At 29.8% G+C, this 23,068-nt stretch overlaps 1 protein-coding gene across 3 annotated transcripts in view; it reads left to right on the top strand.

Moving 5' to 3' along the window:
* Window positions 1-22,874, top strand: part of LOC142319307 (protein lin-9 homolog) — a 61,356-nt gene extending 38,482 nt beyond the window's left edge. For 2 of the 3 annotated variants that reach the window (XM_075356427.1, XM_075356429.1), the window contains one exon: window positions 302-653. In XM_075356427.1, coding sequence (XP_075212542.1) covers window positions 302-502 — 201 coding nt within the window. In that variant the 3' untranslated portion in view covers window positions 503-653. Of the gene's footprint in view, window positions 1-301; window positions 654-22,690 lie in introns of those variants that run through there. The other variant, XM_075356428.1, reaches the window with a different exon arrangement.
* Window positions 22,875-23,068: the final 194 nt, after the last annotated feature.

Below are 23,068 nucleotides of genomic sequence, written 5' to 3'. Positions count from 1 at the left end.
CCCTGTTGATTGCAAAATAGTTATATGTTCTCAAATAATAGTTTTTACTTTTTTTTTACTGATAAAATAAATATGTTAAAAGTATATTGTTTCTGACAAGGTTTTTGTTTGAAGTTTTTTGTTAAAAGATAATTATGATAATCTGGAAATTTGAATAATTGAATACCTGTTAAAGAAATTTTTACTGTATTTGAAATCTGCCAGTGAATTGCAACATTTTGATGTATATTAAAAGTAGGAATATTCTTAGTCCCAGATTAATTTTCTTTTTTTATTAATATTATTTCTTCTTTATTTTCAGAGTTTGTCAGAATCAGATAGAAATGCATATGAAGTTGAAGTTTTGAGCACATCAATGAAAGAAATAAGAGATAAATTGAGTCCTGCTAATCAACGAGTTTTTGAAAATTGTGTTGAAGTTCATATGAGACATATTCAAGCCGGATTAGGAGGACATGTTGGGCCGGTTAGCTCGTTCATGGCACAGAGAGCTGCAGTCTAACACATGACTGATTTGTAAGCAGTTGTCTTATACAGTATATTAAATGTTGATATGTCAATAATTATTTATATATTATATGTTAATTAAATAATTAAGTTACATGTTGTGTAATACCTTGTAAATAAATTGTTACCTGATTTTTTTTTTTTAATTGTTCCGTCTAATGAAGTTTTGTGTTACTTTTTCCTTATCTTTTAAATATGGTTAAAATTTTATGCTCTGCATATAAATAATTATGTAAATTAATTATCTTTTGTAGGACTTCTATCTGCTGTTTTAAAACTTATTGATTATGAATTATATTTCAGTTATTTTTTTAAGGTTTTTCCCCAGAGTAGTTAGTGAGATAAATGTTTTTTTATGTTATTTAAACAGTCCCTATGTGAAATTTGTAGGGTTGACAGTCAATTACATTTCAGTGTGGGCTTGGCATGTTAATGTACAAAGCACACCACTCAGCTTGGTGAATAAATGGAAAAATCATTAAATTCCTTCTTATCCCAGCGAAGCTTTGCTCCTTTGCTCTTGAGAAATGTTATGCTGTTTCCAACTTATAGCATGCCTTATTTCAGATCACCTGTGACTGTATTATGATAAAAGAGACAATGTGATTTTTAACCTTACCATGAAATTCATTAAACTGTTTTTAATTTGCCTGCAATTTCAAAAAATATGATATCTTTTCAAAATATCACCTGTACTTCTGGTTTTTTTTATACAGAAGTTATGAAATGTTAAAAAGTGAAAATAAGATAAGAAAGTATAAATGTTTTTCATTTGTGTGTGATTTGTATTGGCAACTATTTTTCTTACTATTCTGTAGAACAAAAATCGTAAAATTTGGGATGATAATTTATTTAAATGGGCATTGATGCAGTTAAAATTTGATGTGGTCTCAAAGAAGTTGAGAGATAGAATGGGTTCAGCAGTATTAGCTCAGGTCATTTGCTAGGAAAATTTACCAATGCTGTTATAATTTTTTTTTATCTTTAATTAATTTTCAAACCTGCTTTTGTAATTTACAAGGCATATTCATAAAGTAAAAAATTAACTTGTGAGAAAAGAAAAGGTTTTTACTTAGTTTTAGTTTACTACATATCTTCTTCACTTTTCCATATAATTTCCATTCAGTTCTAAGCACTTTTCGTTACATTATACCAGTTTCTTTAACCCCTCTGCATAGAAGTTTGCTGCCTGGGAATTAAACCAGTTCATAATGACAGTTTTGAGTTCCTTGTCGTTTTCAAACCATTATCCACCTAGCCACTTTTTCAAATGCAAGAAGAGGAAGTAGTTGCTCAGTGCAACGTCAGGACTATGTGGTGGGTGGTCAAAAAGTTTGCAACAAAAATCTTGAATCTTCTTGGTTAAAGCAGCAGTACAAGGATGCGCATTGTCATGAAGGAGGATTACGCTGGAAGACATTTCCCAAGTCATCGATTTTGGATCGCACGTCTCAGTTTGGTGAGAGTTTCGCAGTACACGTCAGCTGTAACTGTTGATCCATGTTCCACAAAATCAACCAAAATGACACCCTTTTCATCCCAAAAAAACGGTTGCCAACATTTTTTGATTCTAGTTTGGAGATTGCTTAAACTTTTTCGGTTTTGTGGAACTTGAATGGCACCACTGTATTGACTGTTATTTTGACTGTACATCGATGTAGGATATCCATGTCTATTAACCCGTAACAGTATGGGAAAATAAATCATCTACATGTTGTCTGTCAATAGCAGTCCAAAAATGCTTATCCACTGCACATTTTTTTGCTCTTTGTGTCGGTGAGCATTTTCAGTAACCACCTTGCAGACAATTTGTGATATCCAAGCTTTTCTGTGACAATTGTGTATATAGAGGAGATGTGACCAACATGCAAAAATTCATTAGCCAGAGCACTAATCGTCAGTTGCCGATCACATCGCAGTTTTCAGTTCACTTGTTCAGTGATTTCGTTGGTCTGAATACTGGGCTTGCCACTCCGCTCTTCGTCATGCACATTTGTGCACCCATTTTTAGTCTCAACACCTTATTATCTAACCTTTCTTTCACTCATTACTGTAGGTCCATACACTAGGCACAACTCCTGATGAATTTCAGCAGCTGAAGATCCTTTTGCACATAAAAATCTAATCACAGCACGCACTTCACAGCTGGTAGGAGAAATGATTGTCGCGGACATTGCAATCTGCATTCTCTAACAGGCAAACAACTACTAAGTAAAAACAACTGCAGTGGCTTCGTAAATAGCCAATAGATGGCCCTGCGTGCTTGAAACTGTGTTCAGACCCACTCATACTTAAATATATGCCATTGGTCCTTACTTTATGAATACGCCTCGTAATTTAACCTTTGATTATAAGTTCAAACATCTAACTGTATTGCTAATAGCTTCTGATAGATCAATTCTTAAGTATCTCAGCATTTCTTTGAAAACAAGCAACATATACAAAAGTTTGTATACAAATAATCTTTATAACTGAATCAACCTGCCATATTAGTTGGCCTGCCATATTAGTTTTCACCTTTGAAACACTATATCTCTCGAACATTTGCATATCTTAAAATGGATATTTTCTATGAAAAATTGGAAAAAAATTAGGAATTTCATTTTTTGTTTAAATAAATTTGGCTGTTTTATAGGAAGCAGTAATAACTACTGGTTTCACATTTTCATCCGACAAAACGAAATGTGTAGTCTTTTCTTGGCTACTAAACCCTTCTATTCCGCAAGTTTTTCTGAACAGAGAGCTTATTGCTATCTCTTCTTACATCAAGTTTCTAGGTTTGTTTTTTGATAGCTGTCTTACTTGGGTCAAACATATAAAGGAATTCAAGACAATATGTTCCAAACTTTTAGATATGATGCGGGTCCTTAGTAACACTAATTGGAGAGCCATGTGTCATGTGTGATACATTTTTATTATTCCCTTGTTCGTTCCTGTTTAGATTATGGTTGTGTCCCCTACTCTTCAGCTCGTCAAACCATACTTAAAATTCTGGATGGTGTACATGCTTTTCTTCGCCTTGCCACAGGTGCATTTCGGTCAAGCCCTGTCGCAAGCTTACCTATTTGTTATCCTATTTTGCTCGTCTCAAAGGACAGCCAAATCACACGGCTTTTGATTCAGTTCTTAGAAATCCTAATTTAGGAAAGTATGAGGACTGTCCACGTTGTACTGCACCTGTAGGTATCCGTACCCGACGTCTGCTGCAGCATATAAATGTTGACACTCCGTCATTCTTTCCATCATATCCGTGCTCATATACTCGGTGGAGAATAAACCTTGTAAATTTTACTTTTGACCTTACAGCATACAATAAACAATCAACACTACCTACTGTCTTCCAGCAAATTTTTCAGTGTGTTCTCTCCAAGATGAACCCAGACACGGTGATATACACTGATGGATCAAAACAAAACGATACTGTTGGTTGTGCTTTTGTTGTCAATGAAAGAACTTATATGTTTGGTCTACCCGGTATTACGAGTGTTTTCACTGCTGAACTACACGCTCTAAATATCATTAACCCTAAATATAGAAACATTCTTATTTGCAGTGACTCATGTAGTGCTCTCCAGGCATTAGAAAACTTTTATTCCAAACATCTTATCGTCATTGAAATTTACAACGCAATCTCAACACAGAAGTAAGTTTTTGTTGGGTCCCTAGCCACGTAGGAATTCCAGGTAATGAACAAGCAGATATGCTGCCAAAGAAGCATGTATTCAATCTCCTTTCACCACCCTAGTTAGTTACTACCTTTGATTTTATTAATAGTGTAAAAGAATCACTGAAAGCGAGGTGGCAAAGTGACTGGACGATTACCGTTGATATTAAACTCTGGCAGATTAATGATTCTGTGTTGCCATGGAACTCCTTGTGCAGAAAAATTCGACATGAAGAAGAAGTTCTCTGCCAATTGCAGATAGGACATACGAGGGTCACACACAAGTACCTATGTCAGGAGGACATGCACGCGATGCAACTGCCACATACTCATAGACTGCATATGTTATGCGGTGTTGTGTCGTAAATTTAATCTTCCCAGAAACATCTGTGGTGTCTTGTACAATGATAATGAAATTTTGAAGTGGATGTTTCTGATTTTGCGTAGTACTAGGTTACCGTAAAAAATTTAATATTGTCGTGTATATTTTTTATGCTAGAAGAGTTTTTAATAATTTTTTCCCTTACTTTCAATTTTGATTTTTTTTGGTTCTGTCTTTAATTTTATTATCCGAGTAGGGAGCCTTTTGCACTCACTATCGGAATTAGTTTCTAATTTTATAGTTTCCTTTTTCTATTACTTTAGCTTTTGTATTTTAAAGACTCCATCTGTGATATTAGTTTTGAGTTTTATTTCACTTTTTTAACTTTCGTTTTTAACTTTGTTATAATTTATATTATTTTAAGCCTTATTTATTTTTATTATTTTTGTGTTATTTTACCTTTTTATTAAAAACATTCCGGGCGATGATAACACAGGCGTTTTTCGAATCTTTAAAAACATTCAGATTGGTTTTTGTCATTTTTATACTACATTTTAATGATCATTGATTAACTAATAGTAAGACAAAATCAGTTTTACTTTAGGAAACAAATTGTGAATCCTTTATGATGTTACAGAAATCAGTTTATTTTGTATTTATATATTTTTTTTTATTATTGACCCTCCAAATCTAATTAAATTAATAATAATCCCGGAAACATAATGGTAAAATAAGCTTTTATTACTTATCTCACTTAGAGTAGTACATACAAAGGTACCCTTATCAATACACATACATATTGTACACTATGTTTATGCATAAAATCAATAAAATATACTGTTGTATAATTAAGAATAGTCTAGTCACTTTAATTAAAATTATGAAGGTTGCATTCAGACATTCCATTATGCTGTTAGTGTTGAGGTGATACCAATTTAACCATTTCACTAAGTAATTAATTCTTTTGCATGTAATGGTTTTGTTAAAAATGTTAGGTTTGGTAGATGATTTTAAAATTATTAATTACTTTAGTGTTATATATTTATATTTATACATTATATATTCACATAAAGTATTGGATTACTATGTAATTTACTATAAGACAGTAATTAAAAGGATAAATTTACTAATTTACCCCTTAAAGAAATCACTGCATTGAAGAAGGAATTCCTGAAATTTCATACATTTTTAATATATTGTTTATCTTGAAATGGACAGTAAATAATAATTCTTATTTTTCCAGCAGTTATGGTATAAAAGAGAAAGAATGATAATTGTGCCAAAAATTACCTCCCCAGTTTCTTGGTTTTTTGTGTTTGGGCGGAGAGATTGTTAAGAGATACAAGAAAAGGGTTCCTCTTAATAAAACTGAAAATTCGTTTTTGCTATATCTTAAAATGCAATGTATTACTTTTGTCAATTATGCATACAAATGGGTGAGTTGGCCATTCTGCTATTAATTTCACAGTTGAAAGTTTAACCAGGTCGTTACTTTTGAATTCTGCCTCATTCATTAATTATTAATAGTAAATGTATTACATTTTTATCATTGCTGCAAACTTACAGTTATTTTGTACCTTTTGAAATTAACTTAGATCTACTGGAAGTTTGTTAGTATGGTAAACAATTAGCACATTTATTAGAATTTATAAATTTAAAAATAAATTAATGAATTATCAAATAGAGTTTAGAAATGATGACCTGATTAACATGTTACTACTACTAAGCAGTTCTTTCCCACACATTCAAGTTTATGTGTAGTAACTACCTGCATTTTCTCACAATCTCAATTTCTTTTCTCCCAGCCCAAATTTTTTTTTACATATATGATTCTTTTTTTTATATTTAAATAATGTTCATGTTAAGTTTGAAAGAAATGTTAAAAATTATTGTATTAGAATAAATGTGCAGTCAAACTGTTTTAGTTATGTACAAAAAGAATTATGCTGCTTCAGTAAGCACTCTGTCTATTTCTAAATCATAATGTAATAATACTAATTTTCAGAAAATCTTGGTTTTGTTTGAATATTGTCTATTTTTATATTAGTGCTTCATGAAATATTTTGAAATAATACTATTTAGGCCAAAAAGATCTTACGCTGGATGAAATAAAGTCAAAGATTATATACATTGAACCATACCATCTTACAAAAAAGTTTTGTAAGATGAGAACCCAACTTTTGTTGATTTAGAAATCAACTCGTTGAGTGCAAAACTTACCCTGGAGCAGACATTGATAGCGACCATAATTTGGTGATAATGAGATGTAGATTGGGGTTTAAAAACCTGAAGAAAAGGTGTCAGATGAATCGGTGGAATTTAGAGAAGCTTGAGGAAGAGGAGGTAAAGAAGATTTTTGAGGAGGACATCGCAAGAGGTCTGAGTAAAAAAGATAAGGTAGAAAATGTAGAAGAAGAATGGGAGAATGTTAAAAAGGAAATTCTTAAATCAGCAGAAGCAAACTTAGGCGGAATAAAGAGAACTGGTAGAAAACCTTGGGTTTCAGACGATATATTGCAGCTGATGGATGAACGTAGAAAATATAAGAATGCTAGTGACGAAGAAAGTAAAAGGAACTATCGGCAATTAAGAAATGCTATAAACAGGAAGTGCAAACTGGCGAAAGAAGAGTGGATTAAAGAAAAGTGTTCAGAAGTGGAAAGAGAAATGAACATTGGTAAAATAGACGGAGCATACAGGAAAGTTAAGGAAAATTTTGGGGTACATAAATTAAAATCTAATAATGTGTTAAATAAAGATGGTACACCAATATATAATACGAAAGGTAAAGTTGATAGATGGGTGGAATATATTGAAGAGTTATACGGAGGAAATGAATTAGAAAATGGTGTTATAGAGGAAGTTGAGGAGGATGAAATGAGAGAAACAATACTGAGATCTGAATTTAAGAGAGCATTAAAAGATTTAAATGGCAGAAAGGCTCCTGGAATAGACGGAATACCTGTAGAATTACTGTGAAGTGCAGGTGAGGAAGCGATTGATAGATTATACAAACTGGTGTGTAATATTTATGAAAAAGTGGAATTTACATCAGACTTCAAAAAAAGTGTTACAGTCATGATACAAAAGAAAGCAGGGGCAGATAAATGTGAAGAATACAGAACAAATAGTTTTAACTAGTCATGCATCAAAAATCTTAACTAGAATTCTATACAGAAGAATTGAGAGGAGAGTGGAAGAAGTGTTAGAAGATCAGTTAGGTTTCAGGAAAAGTATAGGGACAAGGGAAGCAATTTTAGGCCTCAGATTAATAGTAGAAGGAAGATTAAAGAAAAACAAACCAACATACTTGGCGTTTATAGACCTAGAAAAGGCATTCGATAACGTTGACTGGAATAAAATGTTCAGCATTTTAAAAAAGTTAGGGTTCAAATACAGAGATAGAAGAACAATTGCTAACATGTACTGAACCAAACAGCAACAGTAATAATTGAAGAACATAAGAAAGGGAGTCCGACAAGGATGTTCCCTATCTCCGTTACTTTTTAATCTTTACATGGATCTAGCAGTTAATGATGTTAAAGAACAATTTAGATTCGGAGTAACAGTACAAGGTGAAAAGATAAAGATGCTACGATTTGCTGATGATATAGTAATTCTAGCCGAGAATAAAAAGGATTTAGAAGAAACAATGAACGGCATAGATGAAGTCCTACGCAAGAAGTAGCGCATGAAAATAAACAAGAAGAAAACAAAAGTAATGAAATGTAGTAGAAATAACAAAGATGGACCACTGAATGTGAAAATAGGAGGAGAAAAGATTATGGAGGTAGAAGAATTTTGTTATTTGGGAAGTAGAATTACTAAAGATGGACGAAGCAGGAGCGATATAAAATGCCGAATAGCACAAGCGAAACGTAAGAAATATAATTTGTTTACATCAAAAATTAATTTAAATGTCAGGAAAAGATTTTTGAAAGTATATGTTTGGAGTGTCGCTTTATATGGAAGTGAAACTTGGACAGTCGGAGTATCTGAGAAGAAAAGATTAGAAACTTTTGAAATGTGGAGCTATAGGAGAGTGTTAAAAATCAGATGGGTGGATAAAGTGACAAATGAAGAGGTATTGCGACAAATAGATGAAGAAAGAAGCATTTGGAAAAATATAGTTAAAAGAAGAGACAGACTTATAGGCCACATACTAAGGCATCCTGGAATCGTCGCTTTAATATTGGAAGGACAGGTAGAAGAAAAAATTGTGTAGGCAGGCCACGTTTGGAATATGTAAAACAAATTGTTAGGGATGTAGGATGTAGAGGGTATACTGAAATGAAATGACTAGCACTAGATAGGGAATCTTTGAGAGCTGCATCAAACCAGTCAAATGACTGAAGACAAAAAAAAAACCACAAAATTCTCCTTAACTTTCCTGTATGCTCCATCTATTTTACAAATGTTCATTTCTCTTTCCATTTCTAAACACTTTTCTTTAATCCACTCTTTTTTTGCTAGTTTGCACTTCCGATTTATAGTATTTCTTAATTATCAATAATTCCTTTTACTTTCTTCATCACTAGCATTCTTATATTTTCTATGTTCATCCATCAGCTACAATATATCCTCTAATATCTGAGGTTTTCTACCAGTTCTCTTTGTTTCACCTAAGTTCACTTCTGCTGATAAGAATTTCCTTTTTAACATTCTCCCATGCTTCTTCTACATTTCCTACCTTATCATTTTTTACTCAGACCTCTTGCGATGTCCTCAAAAATCTTCTTTACCTCTTCTTCATCAAGCTTCTCTAAATTCCAGCTATTCATCTAACATCTTTTCTTCAGGTTTTTCAACTCCAATCTACATTTCATTAGCACTTAAATTATGTTCGCTATCAGTGTCTGCTCCAGGGTAAGCTTTGCAGTCAAGTTGATTTCTAAATCTTTGCTTAACCATGAATATAGTCTATCTGATACCTTGCAGTATCACCTGGCTTTTTCCATGTGTATATTCTTGTATTATGATTGGCAATTACTAAATTATACTTCATGCAAAACCCTGCCCATATTCACCCACAGTATTTCCTTCCTTGCCTTTTCCAATGCTTGCATTCCAATCTCCAACTATTATTAAATTTTCATCCCCTTTTATGTGTTTAATTGGTTTGTCAATTTCTTTATATACACAATCTACCTCATCATCATTATGGGTGCTTGTAGGCATATAGACATTAACAATCGTTGTCGATTTAGGTTTCGATTTTATCCTTATTACAATGATTCTATCTATGCATTTTGAAATACTCTACTCTCTTCCCTTTCTTCGTGTTCATTACAAAACCTACTCCTGCCTTCCCATTATTTGAAGCTGAGTTAATTATTCTAAAATCACCAAAAGTTGTTTTCCTCTTCCTACTGAACCTCGCTAATTCCTACGACATCTACATTTAATCTAACCATTTCCCTCTTTAAATCTTCTAACCTACCAACCTTTTTTAGACTTCTAAAATTTCATGCTCCTACTTGTAGAATGTTATTTCTTAATTTTCTGGTGACCCCTTCGTTAGTAGACCCCACCTGGAGATCTGAACGGGGGGGCCAGTTTACCTACAGAATATTTTACCAAGGAAGGTGCCTCCATCTTTGTTACATGAAAATGCAGAGAGTTAGTTTTTCTGTTGGAAAAAAAAAGCAGCTGTAGTTTCCCATTGCTTTCAGCTGCACAGCACTCAGAAGATTGAGTGATGTTGATATGGCCGTTTAAGTCCTCCTGACCTACACCCTTAACAACTACTGAAAGATCTGCTGCCCTCTTTCAGGAATCATCCTTAGTCTGGCTCTCAACAGATTCCTTTCCGATGTAGTTGCATCTTCGGTCCAGCTACTCTGCATCACTGAACACTCAAGCTCCCTCACCATTGGCAAGGTCTCATGATTCATAAAGGGAAACAGCAGCAATAAATTTATGAAAAACCAATCTTCAAACATGCTTAATTTAAACCATCCTTTTTTTGATGGTAATAATTAACAGGAAGAAGTGCATAATATTTTTAAAGCATATGGACGTGCTGATTTACCAACAGTCGTCAACTTAAACTGACGTGTTACTTCTACATTCATGCAAAAAAGAGCAGATAGTCTGAAACACTTTATCTAAAATTTGACTGAATTTTCAAGTTGTTTTATTTATATAAATTATAATTTTATATAATTTAAAATATTTTATATAAACCTAGTCCAGTTAAGTCAGGGTTTGTTAATTGAAGCATTGACTATATAATTAATTAAATAAAAACAAAAGTAAATAAATAAAGGTAATTTGAGACCTAAGTTATGTTTAATTGAAGGAATTGCTGCAGAAAATCATAATACAAAGTCTGACAATACACTTCCTTCATAATAAGTGTTTTCGTAACACTACTGCTGTTGATGTGGCCTCGAAAGTGTTACTTTGTTGAGTAAGGTAAGTAGTAAAATCTTACTTTATAATTTTCTCTTTGTAGCGAGTATATTATCGATAATAATTTTTTCAATTCATTCTGTTTGATATGCCACTTAAGCTATTTTCTCAGATTTTGTAAAGACTGAAAAAGAGTTTTTCGATTTGCTTTTTACATAATTCTGTATGTATAATTGAGATAAATTGATTGATAAATATTACTTGAAAATTAGGTCAGCCTTTCTGGAGTTATACAAATTCTAGATTTTCAGACACATTACTTATATTAGGGTAAGAATGCAACGGTGCATTCTTACTGGCCTATTGGGTTGTAGCTGTGAATGTCACTGGTCCCATAGTGAGTAGTTATGGGGTCAAAGTAAAAATGAGCTGTCTGTCTCTTGTCTTTCCTCACACTTTAATTTACTTTTGAATGTTTATGATTTGTATGAAACTTACCAAAAAGAGGTGACTAGGGCCTTAGTTCAGATTTTTGTCTAGCTTTATCAGACAAAACTAGTGAAATGGCTGATTCTCTTCTTTTAAAATGAAAAAAATGTACACCAGAAATAGAAGTAAAAATTACAAAATAGTTGAAAAGTACACCTTAAATAAAAAAGTAATTTGTACAATAGCCAAAAGAAACGGAATGTACTGTTATTGGGAAACTGGAAGGAGATATAAGTATTTTATTTCCTAATGAGTTGGAGCAAATATACAATATCGTTCTTTTACAACAGAGAGATATATTAATTTGTGGTTTTACGCTTTCTGTCCTTTATTATAAAAGTTGCTCTCTCTTAAACAAATGTGTTTTCATTATAAACTAGTCCCTGCATTAAACAGAATGAGAGTGTCACTTGTAGGATTGGATACCAATTTTGATGTGCTTGATATCCTGATTATTATATTCACGTCACACTGGTTAGTTTAGCATTATTCATAATTAGCCTAGCATGTGTTAATTCTTATTTTGGGAGTGACTGCATTATTTTTATGAGCTAATGTCTTGTGTTAGGTCATAATAGTTGTGATATTGTAGCATCTAACATAAGACCTTTTATTATAAAAGGACAGAAATTGCAATTTTTTAAGTACAAAGTCAGTCCGGAGAATTTCTCAGCCTGAAAAAGGCTGAACAAAATATTATTCAGAATCTTTATGTAGTTGCCTTGCAATTCTATATATTTAAACAATTGAATTTCCAACCTTCTAATAATACCTTCAGTATAATGTGATTTGTCCAACTCTGCAAAATAAGCGGTTGCCTCAGTTTTGATCTCATTTGAAGTAAGTATTCATCTAGCAGACCATCTCTTCAGATTTGGGAAGAAGTAATTGTTGGGAGCCAAATTTGGCACATGTGAAAGCACTCTGAAACATAGGTCATGGAGTTTTGCATCAACAACCCAGAACTTGTGTAGGTGCATCATCATAGTAAGAGTACTTTCTTTTTGGTTACATTCATTTAGTCTGAATAGCATACTTCATTCAGTTGGTACTGCAGTGAAGTGTAATATTCTCAGATGATGGTCCTACTAGGTAGTAGACTATTAGGTAGTCTATGAGCACCGTACCACGAGAATCCTAAAAATCATAGCCATGACTGCAGATGGAACTGTTTTCACTTTTTTTGGCCTTTTTTCAACTGTTTGGACTGCTGCTTGTTCTCTGGTGTGTAATTGTGAACCCATGTATCCCCTTGAAGAATGTTAAGTCAGATACATTTTTGGTCGACTTAACAAACACTGCACCCATTGACTGGAAAGTCTTTCATGCCATAACATAGTATAAAATGTAGTGGATACAGTCTGTCCAAATGTTTATAATGTCAGCAAGTCGCATACCATAAGTTGGCTATCAAATAATATGGCATTGTAAATTTTTGTGATAATTTCATTGGTTGTAAATATTCATCATCTTGATTGGATGTGTAACCATATTTAATTTCAGTTTTATACAATCAAAAACGAAAGGGGAGAATTCTTTAGTGGAATCTAGCTCTTTTGATTGCCATTCAGATTAAACCTTTTAAAACAATGTAATAGCTTGAACTTCAGTTTTATCCATTTTTCAAAACATGTTTGCTTTACTCAAATACCAAAAACTTCAACTAGAGGCATGTACTGAAACTTTGCACATGCCATCTAAAGGATCGTTGTACTTTACAGATTTTATACTCATACTTGCGCCATCTCTTTATCAGGCTGAGAAATGTCTGTTTGATTCTGGTATGTTCTTAATTTTTTAAAGGTAAAATCAAGTTAAATCCCTGAAGTTTAAATTTATTAGTTCAACTCATAATAGACAATAAATGGGAAAATTTTATGAGACGATGAATGTTTAGTTTGAAACATGCTTCTTAATACAAACATATCATGTATAAAAGTATTTTTTAAATTGATACAATACTCAGAATAATTTTTTTTATATTTAAACAGGTAAAACTATGTTCCTAAATATATTTACTTAAAGTTTTTATAAATCTATTAATTTAATTATGGAACATTGAAATTTTAGTTACAAAAACAGCTGGAAAATCCCTTTTTTCATTTTACACATAAAAATTTCCCAATTTTTTTATGTGCAAATGAAAAATAGGAACAAATATGGCAACTTATGACATCAATAAGTTACCGTAATTATTACAGATTATTTGAAATACATTGAAGTTTTGATGATAAAAGAAAGAAGGTTTAGTATAGTATAAACTGGAATTATGATTCTTGTATCATCCCTCAAAATTTATAGAATTGAACTGTGAAAGGTTCATCAAAATGACTAGAGATTTCCAATATGTAAGTGAAAACAATATTAATAAATCAATCTTTTTCTATTAAGTCAGATAAATATTAAATAAGCTAAATTAAAAAGGTAAACAGTTGTAGAAAAAGTTTTTATTATTTTTTTAATCATCTGTTATTTGATTTATTTAAACTTTACATTTTATATTCAAAAATATTGTATGGTTTTTGCATAGTTTACGTTTTCATCTAGCTTTTTTCACATGCTCTGAAATAACATGTGCCCTATTTGATCATAATGAACATCTTCTGGCATTGATGGGATGACCGTTTGTTACCATTGATGGTGAAGGAAAATTATCGTTACTTTTTTCTTCATTCTCAGCAATGCTTCATGATATTTTCATTTCTGCTCTGTTTATCAGTGATAATACGAGAGAATTTGACTGATTTTACTGTTATTTGCAAGTATGTATATTTTCCATAAATTTAACAGAATAGATAGCATTTATACACAAACCATCATCATTTTTTCCATGCACTCAAATTCTATAATTTCCAATACCAGTGTCATTGGAATTAACACTACCCATACTTTAATATATTCTGCTATCATTAATGGCTGAGCAATCACTGCGTTTTGAAATGGATATATGCCATTGTGATTACTGGGAACTGTCACCACTGCATTATATTTCCATCTAGCAACTGTGAAATTTGTTTTTGCAATGAACAATTAGGAAGTTTATTTTCTCTGACACTACCAGTCACAAAGTATCCTATCTCGTTCATTAAATTAAACAGATCATACGTATTCTATGCTCATTAGGATTGGTACAACATTTAACAAATTAGTACTACTTGTGTCTGAAGGCCATATTCAGATTTTTCTTTATTTGTCCTCTGTATGGAATAAATTGGTACAAATACCCATCTGAACTACACAATCACCAAAGCTTAAATCCAAATCTTATTGTTTTTTCATTCATAAACATTTTTTTATGAATGCCTACAAAATATGGTACCATTTCTTCATCTAAGAGAAAAAACACCAAATTGTTAATTACGTTCGTTGACAAACGTAGAAACTGAACATTTTATAAAACATCTATAAGAATAGAAAAATGATATGTAAAACAAAAATTTAACGATTCAAAGAAAAATAATACAAAGCGGGATTGCGAAGTTATTATTTGTAATGTAAGAGAATAACTTATCGCACGCCTAGCGCGTGTGATTCATCACTACATACGCCAAAGGTCCGTAATCGCACCATTATTTTTAAATATCTGTATTCATTATCAATTTTCAAAATAATTTTCATGAACTGATGAATAAAGATAACACTTAAATAATCAAATAAAATATAAGTACTTTTTCGTTTTATGCCACCCAAATCAACTCAAAAATAATTATTATGTTGAAAAAAAAACAATTTTTAGTCGAAAAAAGTAAAATGTTTTTTCAATATTTTTGGTTCTATATCAAGAAAATATTATTTTTTGTATATTCCTATGACCCGCAGTAAATAAACATAATATAGTATCAAATGATAATTGCGTTACTTGTAAGAAAGTATTGCGTTAACCAATTTCTGATCGACAAGTTCGTTTTTTGCATAGCCACCTATCACGTTCATTAAAATGCAACGTCAGATTTATATTTATTTATTTTATAAATATAATTTAACTTAACATATCCTCGCCAACTTTTTATTAATTAACACAGTAGTGTTAATTAATCAAGTATTTAGTTAATAAAGACATTACTGTTAATTAGTCGAGGTTAGCGAGCGTAGGTGGTTAAGTTTTATTAATTTATATCTATACTTATAAGCAATAATACTTAAAAAATTTTGAGTTGATTTTGGCAAGAATTTTTGGATGGCATAAAACAAATAAGTACCGAAATATAATTTTTAACAAGCACATTACGATCAGTGTTTACCTAATACAAAACGGGTTACACGATCTCCGAAAATACAGTAAGTTGATATGCAAATAAACTAAAATTTTTTTGTAAATACAACACCCAAGAAATTAAAGGCAAATTGTACAGAGTCCAAAAAATTTTGTAAAAATTAAAAAGAAAAAATGTTTACGAAAAGGTTCGTTTATGCACCATTGGTGGTTAATCGGCTAAATAAAGGAATGAACAAAAAAAAAAAATTAATTAAACAAAAGGATCAAATTGAGACCCTACATTTTTTTGCTAATTATGTTATTTGAATATAACAAACAGTAACCTAACGAACAAATTTTGTTTTATAAAACTTGAAAAAATTAAAACAAAAAACTTACTTTAATTTTCAGTTGCCTATTACAATCCTAAAATATTTATTTCCAGTCTTTTTTTAATAATTATCCTATAATAAACATATTGAAAGTTAAAATAGATTTATTTAATAAGATTAGAATAATTTATTTATTTTAATGATTCCAAGTTTTACAAAACAAGATATTTGTCAAGTTAATTTTTATCTTAAAAAAAAATAGAGTACAAACAATAAATTAAAAGTTTTTTTTTCCAAATTCTAATAAATATTATTATAAATACTATATAATAAAATAAAAAAAATCACCTGCAGTAGTATATACTTGTGCAAGAAAAAAGTAGATGTTGAAAAAATATGATTGTAAGTATATAAAAACACCCTGAACCATTCAAAAATCTTTATAGACTTTACCTAAAAATTAGAAGCTTCCCTTTTGGATTTAAAGTAGGGAACACCATCTAAAAAGCCTAACTGACCGTCTCCCTTTATTTTTTAAGTTATAATAGGGTTATGAGAAATGAACACAGAAGTAAAGTTATTTTCAGACATAACTATACCAGTAATACTAAGCCACAGACTCAAACAAAATGAGTAAAACTGTTATGGTCCAAATCTAGAATGCTCATAACTAAAATTTATTTTAATTAACAATGATGGAATAGAGAAATAATTTTTTCCCCTGTAAGTAAGCAGTAGTTGGCTGTTCATCTTGTTACCTTGGTCTGTACTATAAATTTTCAGAACTCACTCCACAAGTGTTCAGAGTTAACTAAATAAGTACTTGAGAAAAGAATATGTCTCCTAACAATTTTGTTATACGGTACCCACTATTTATTTAATAAAAGCTACACATTTTTTCTCATTTAGCTGTAAAAAATATTTTACTATTAGTCACTGGTGAAAGATTATGGTAATCCTTTTATAGGAAATATGTATATCTATATTTATTAATTCAATGAATTTTGAAGAAATATCCTAGACATGCACCTTTAGTTGAGCATGTCAACCAATCTACATCTGATAATTTCTTTACAAGAAATAATATTGCAATATATTAACAAATCTTTGTTTAGAGCTGATGGCTAGCTTCAAAAGCAAATGTTTTGTAATAAAACTTGTATTTATTGTTTGCCATACAATGGCAAACAACAAATATCCATGTGCTGACAGAACATGTCTGAAAATTAAAATAAGTGATCTTACTAGCATTTTGAGGTCAACTTCTACCAATACCTTTGTCTTTATCAGTACGTTTGTCTTTGTCTATCAAAGAGTTTAATGTTTAAGATTTTTTTAAATTTGAAAATTTTTAGCATTTCAGCTGAAATACATTAATTTAAAAACAATTCTTTTTTATAAAAATATATGCTGTTTGCTGCATCTTACAAAACACACGTCCTCTGAATATTTTTTAGAAATGTTTTGTTAAAGTAAAAAGAGGACATTTAAGTAACTAATTTAGTGTATTTGAAAGAAAATTCAGATGAATATTATAGCATATGAAATGTTTGGTTGTAATTTACTGCATTAGTATTATTATTTTTAGAACATAAAAAGCAAATATATGTATTGGCATGTAAGCTAACATAATTAATTGCTTTTAAAATGTGATTTTATATTTAAAATAATTACTATTTTGAGTCCTGCATAATCTTGTTTATATGGTACTTTTTAAATAATTTTTACGAGCCATTTTTTTTAACATTATATTTTAATAAAAACTTCTTTTTAGTAGTAGAACTGTCATAATAATTATTTATTTATAGTCAAGAGCCATTAAATTAAGATAAAAAATCATTCTTTATCAAATTAATAAATAACCAATACATAATTTTTTATTATGATTTTTTTCCTCATTAGCTGTAGAAAATATTTTATTAGTCACATTTATATTTTAATATATGTTAATTCTATAAATTTTGAAGAAATATGCTTGACATGCACCTTTTTGCTTTTTTGATTTAAATAAGTATGATTTAAAATACATTTTATTGCTTCTAAGAAAAAATATACTTAATACCATAAGAAAAATTAGATTTCAAAAATAATGAGTGTATATGATTATTGGCAATGTAATTAACATATTTGTTGTATTGCTCAGTTTGAAAGGGTTATTTAGATTTCTAAACTTTGAACCTGATTCTAGAAGTCTTCAATTTTAGTAATCTAAGATTCATTGTATTACAATAGTAGTAATTTACTTTATATGTAGAATGAATCAATCAAGGGTTTAATTAACGATTGAAGATCAGAATTATTGTGACATAGAGAACTTCTTGTATATATATATATAACTTGTTACATTTAAACATATTCTGAATAAGATTCTAATGATTTCAGTGCATTAGCAATAATTTGTGGATTTTTCCTGCTAACAGACAATTTTTCTGTCTTATTTTAGTAAATACGCCTCTGAAATTATATATTTATCAGTTTTGAAAATTATACATTTTGATAAGTTGGTCTGCTTTTAATATATATACATATATGAAACTGTAATGGATGAGGTTATGATCAAACATACAGTACAGTAACTATAATAAATGTTAATTATATAAGTAACTGCAACATAATATTTTGGTCTAAGGAAATAATTTGGTTTAATTGAAAAATAAGTAGATAAAAAATCTGGCAAAGGGTTGCGTAACTTCACTGACTTTGCCCTTGATAGATTTTTATTCTAAATATATCGTTTGGTTTTTAATGTATTACTTAAAATCTATCAAATCAAATATGAAGTACAAAAAGAAATCAGTAGTAGAGTGCTGCTAGAGGTTGTCGTAATATTTCATTAGGTGAAAGAGGGCACCAAATATTTAATTCAAGTAAAAATTAACTCATTGAATGACTTCCTTGTATATTAATTAAATTTCACACTTTAATATAAGATCTGTTTAATGATTTTAGAAGACTAATGAAATGTGAAATCAGATAATGCCATACCAACTTATCTGTAGGGGTGCAGATTGAGTTTTTCCTGTTTTCACATGAATTGTTACCATCCACTATAATAATTTCAGTTATAAAGGTTTAACATTTACACTTCCTCAGTGATAAAATATAAAACTCTTATTAACCTTATGACCTTGTTAATTTTTAATGACTTAAAAAAAGAAGAGATTCTCAATTTGACCAGATTATTTTTTTTATTTTTGTAAAGTAGTTTCAGGCTGTAATGTATGTTTTCACCAAACTGATTTTTGTGAATATCTTTTGTAGAGGAAATTGCTCTTTGGTGGTCTTTTAAGTTTTTTCTGTGTAACTTATTATTATTATTAATATTATATTTTATGATCGCAAAGGATCACTTTAGTTCATTATCTAAGTCTCTTTGAAGCGAATGTTTGGACTTTATGGACCTTCCAGTACTTTTTCATAAGTTCCAATCTTTGTGTCCTTTCTAGTGTTGAAAATGTTCGTGTTGTGCGAGTTTTTTCTTGTGTGTGTGAAATGAGTGTTTTTGTTCTTGATTTTATTGTTTAATTTCTAATCTAATCTATGGTGTCTTCTGGTGTAAGGCCAGTTTCCGTAGACCCTCTCTTATTTCTCCGATTCATCTGCATCCTGTCTTGGTGTTTTTTGAGTCGAGATTGAACTGTACTAGCTGTTTGAGAAGTCTTGAATCTTGCATCCTCATCATATAGCCAAAGAATCCTAGTTTCCTTTTACACATGGTATCAATGATGGTTTCTAACTGTTTGTACATGACATTTTTGGGCATAATCCACCACTGTCTGTCTTTCTGATACTTTTTATTAATACAGGTTCTTCCAATTCTTCTTCTGATTTTCTGGAGTCTGTCTGTCTGTCTGATTGTTTGTTTAGGTGGAAGAGTGTTTGCGCTGCATAAATGGCTTCTGGTATTATAATTGTGTTGTAATGTCTTTGTTTTCCATTTATTGATAGGCATTTTTTATTGTAAATGTACCAGGTTAATTTTTGAGCTTTAGCTAGTTTGTTTCTTCTTATTTGGATTCGAGGTTTTTTCATTTAGGTTGTTTGTTATTATTTCTTTGAGGTATTTAAATTGGGTTACTATTTTGATTTTATTACCGTTAATGTTTATTCTTTTAATTGCGTTGGTTTTTGGGGCATAATTTCTTTCTTTTCAAATGATATTTTGAGGCTAATTTTATTTGCAATCCATGTAAGTTAATTGTAAAAATGACCTTTTTTTAAAAAAAGAATACATTTTCTACAGATGATTTGATAATATTTTTATTTTGTTGTTACTAAGTAACAATTCTAAGTAACAACAAAATAAAAATATTATCAAATTGTATTACATAATGATGTATAGCCTGATGTCATTCTCACATTCAGCTATTTTTCTCCAAAGATTGAAAAAGGTCTAAAAACTTTAAGCAAATAAATAATAATACATAATTCTATAATTCTGTCACCTTATGTGAACAAAATAAAGCCAATTCCTGGCATTTATGCCACTTTATCCCTGTTGCATGTCTCACTATACCTTTCATCCAGAAAATCCCGGTCAGATATGGCATTTTTTAATAATTATAAAATTTTCATTGCATGTGATCATTTAGTAGCTTCAAGCTTGTGTTAAATTAATCATCTATAAATGTGTAGTTATACACATACACACCAATTTCCTACAGTCTGGAGAGAGCTTTAACTCACTTTCATTAGCAATCTCTGTTGTCTTTTCTTGCAAAATGAAGTGTATTTAAAGGATTGTCATTATTTTAATTAAAAACCTCTCAGAAAATAATAATTTTTCAACTTTTAAAGATTTTTTTTAAGTTGGCAACTTCAGAGATTAGATGGATAACAGTTGAAAAAATTAATTTAAACTTTTTAGGCTGGTCTTAGTTTATAATCTAATTGATTATAAACAAAAAAAGATTTTATTTTATCTCATTTATTTATTAAAAACAAAAAACAGTTGAATAATTTTCAAACTAGTGAAAAGTAGCAGAAATTCAATCTTGTACAAAGGCTTAATGTTGGCATAGAAAAGTGGGCCCTGTTTTATTTTTACCTTTGGCACTTCTGTCAGAGTATTTATAATACAGTTGAAACCAGTTTACTTTTCCAATGTTTATGAAAGTTTGCACTAAGGTTTCTTGCTATTAGGTGAAACATTTTCTAACTATACAAAGAAAATGGAGAGATATACAGTACAGGAAAAGTTTTTGTCACAGACTTTTTGTTGCTAAAATACTGAACATATTGTCACCTCCCTTATTTCTAATGTCATTTATTTCTGATTGGAAAGAAAATAACTAGTTGGTTTTCTTGACATGTGTATAAAACTAAAATTTAGCCCTTCATTAGTAATAAAGTTGAACATTACTATTAACTTTATTCCCAAACTATTTTTGTTATTTAGTTGGGTATTGGGTATAATTAATTCATTAGCAAAATGAAAAAAAAAATTCTAGAATGATTTGTTTAACCAGTCAAAATTTACAAAAATTTAATCTCTACTGAAGTATCTTAAATAAAAAGTTAATTTTAGTAAACGTCTGTATTTTTGGGGCAAATAATTAAAAAATAATAATTTATTTCTATTTGGTAATAAAGGTTAAAATTTACTCTAACCTGTTAAAACCTTACATATCATGGAGACCTATGTTTAGAAAGTTTAGTATGTTAACTTTTCCTTGTGTTATGTTTTTTGCTAAAAAGAGTAATTACTTATTTGTAAAAAATTAACAATACTCACCTTTACTATATCAGACAATAAAACTATTTTTATATTGCTAAATAGAATACAAGCTTTTGAGAAAGCCCCTGTTGCTATTTTTAATAAATTACCAATCCGTAAACATTTTTCTCCATTTATTCCATTCATTTAAAATATAATCAAAAAATTTTTATGAAAATAAAAGTTTTCTGTCGAATTTTAAAAAATATGAATATTAATTAAAAAACCCCTGAATTTGTACATCGCATTTAAAGTGTACATAAATATCTCCTCAAATAATTTTCATTATATCTTGTGAATTGCGAACTACTTTGTAGTAATTTTATATATTTAGTATCTTTATTTTTTATTAGAATCATTATTTTCATTATTTCATATGTTTATATTTTAAATAATTAATATGGATTTTAATCACTTCTATTTTGTAATTAACTGTATATTTTGTGATGCTGCTTTGATCAAGGTTTTACCACGTTTCCCTTCATCCACCCAGGCAAGTGTTGGTGAAGTTCCTTTTTTCAGTAGAGTAATATACTTAATATTCCTGAAGTGATTTGTGTATAATGTATTATTATATACAGATTTATTTTCTCTTCTTGGTAATGGCACATTCTGAAGAAAGTTTTAAATCAAATTAAGGTCGGTAGGTTGTTACAGTAAAAATTTAATCAATTTAACAAAACTGTTGTTAAAAAGGATTAGGTCATAACCATCTGATAAGGATTAAAAAACTTTTACCATGCTTTTGTAAAGCTTAATTAAGAGAGAATTAATAAAATTTTGTTTGCTATGTTTTTGCTTGTGATCAGGAATGAAAATTATTTAAAACCCTTTTTACAGTAAACCAACCCAAATCAATATTAAATACAGAATTTTTAAAATTCATAATGCTTGTAGACAATCTTTTTTCTTTTTTACACTCTTCAAATCAATACTACAATGAAATAAATTTATTATTATTACAATTTTTAAACTATTAGTCTCACATATATCAGTAGAAAAGTAGTAGCCTACTTTATTGTTGTGGTAACTTCAATTATTTTATTATTATATTCTTGATGTACTTGGGTCTAATACTTTACACTTATTTTAAACTTTTCTCTTTTTACAGGTTCATGTTTGATGAGTGTGATCTCCTAATTTGCATTCATTATAAATTTTATGCATACTGTTGTATATATGTTTGTAAATATAACAAATAACTCAGGCAAGAATGAACTTGAAGAAATACATGTTTTCCAGATCATTCATTTGTTAATGATGTAATAAATAAATAAAATAATTTAAAAACTAAATGCTGATTGCAGTGCTATTAGTATGTTTTTAAAAGATTGTCTATGATATATTTAAAAATTATTGATAGTATTTTAATATTAATTAGTAAATTTCATTACTTTTAACTATTAATTTGTTTTATTACTTCTATCATAAATACCAAACTTTCTCTATAATGGATTCTACAGTACCATTAATATTCATAATATGTTAC

Source organism: Lycorma delicatula, chromosome 2 (assembly GCF_047948215.1).
Source record: "Lycorma delicatula isolate Av1 chromosome 2, ASM4794821v1, whole genome shotgun sequence".
In the NCBI taxonomy this organism is placed as follows: domain Eukaryota; kingdom Metazoa; phylum Arthropoda; class Insecta; order Hemiptera; family Fulgoridae; genus Lycorma; species Lycorma delicatula.
Note: the sequence above shows the minus strand (reverse complement) of the source record. Positions and strands in the feature narration are given on the sequence as shown.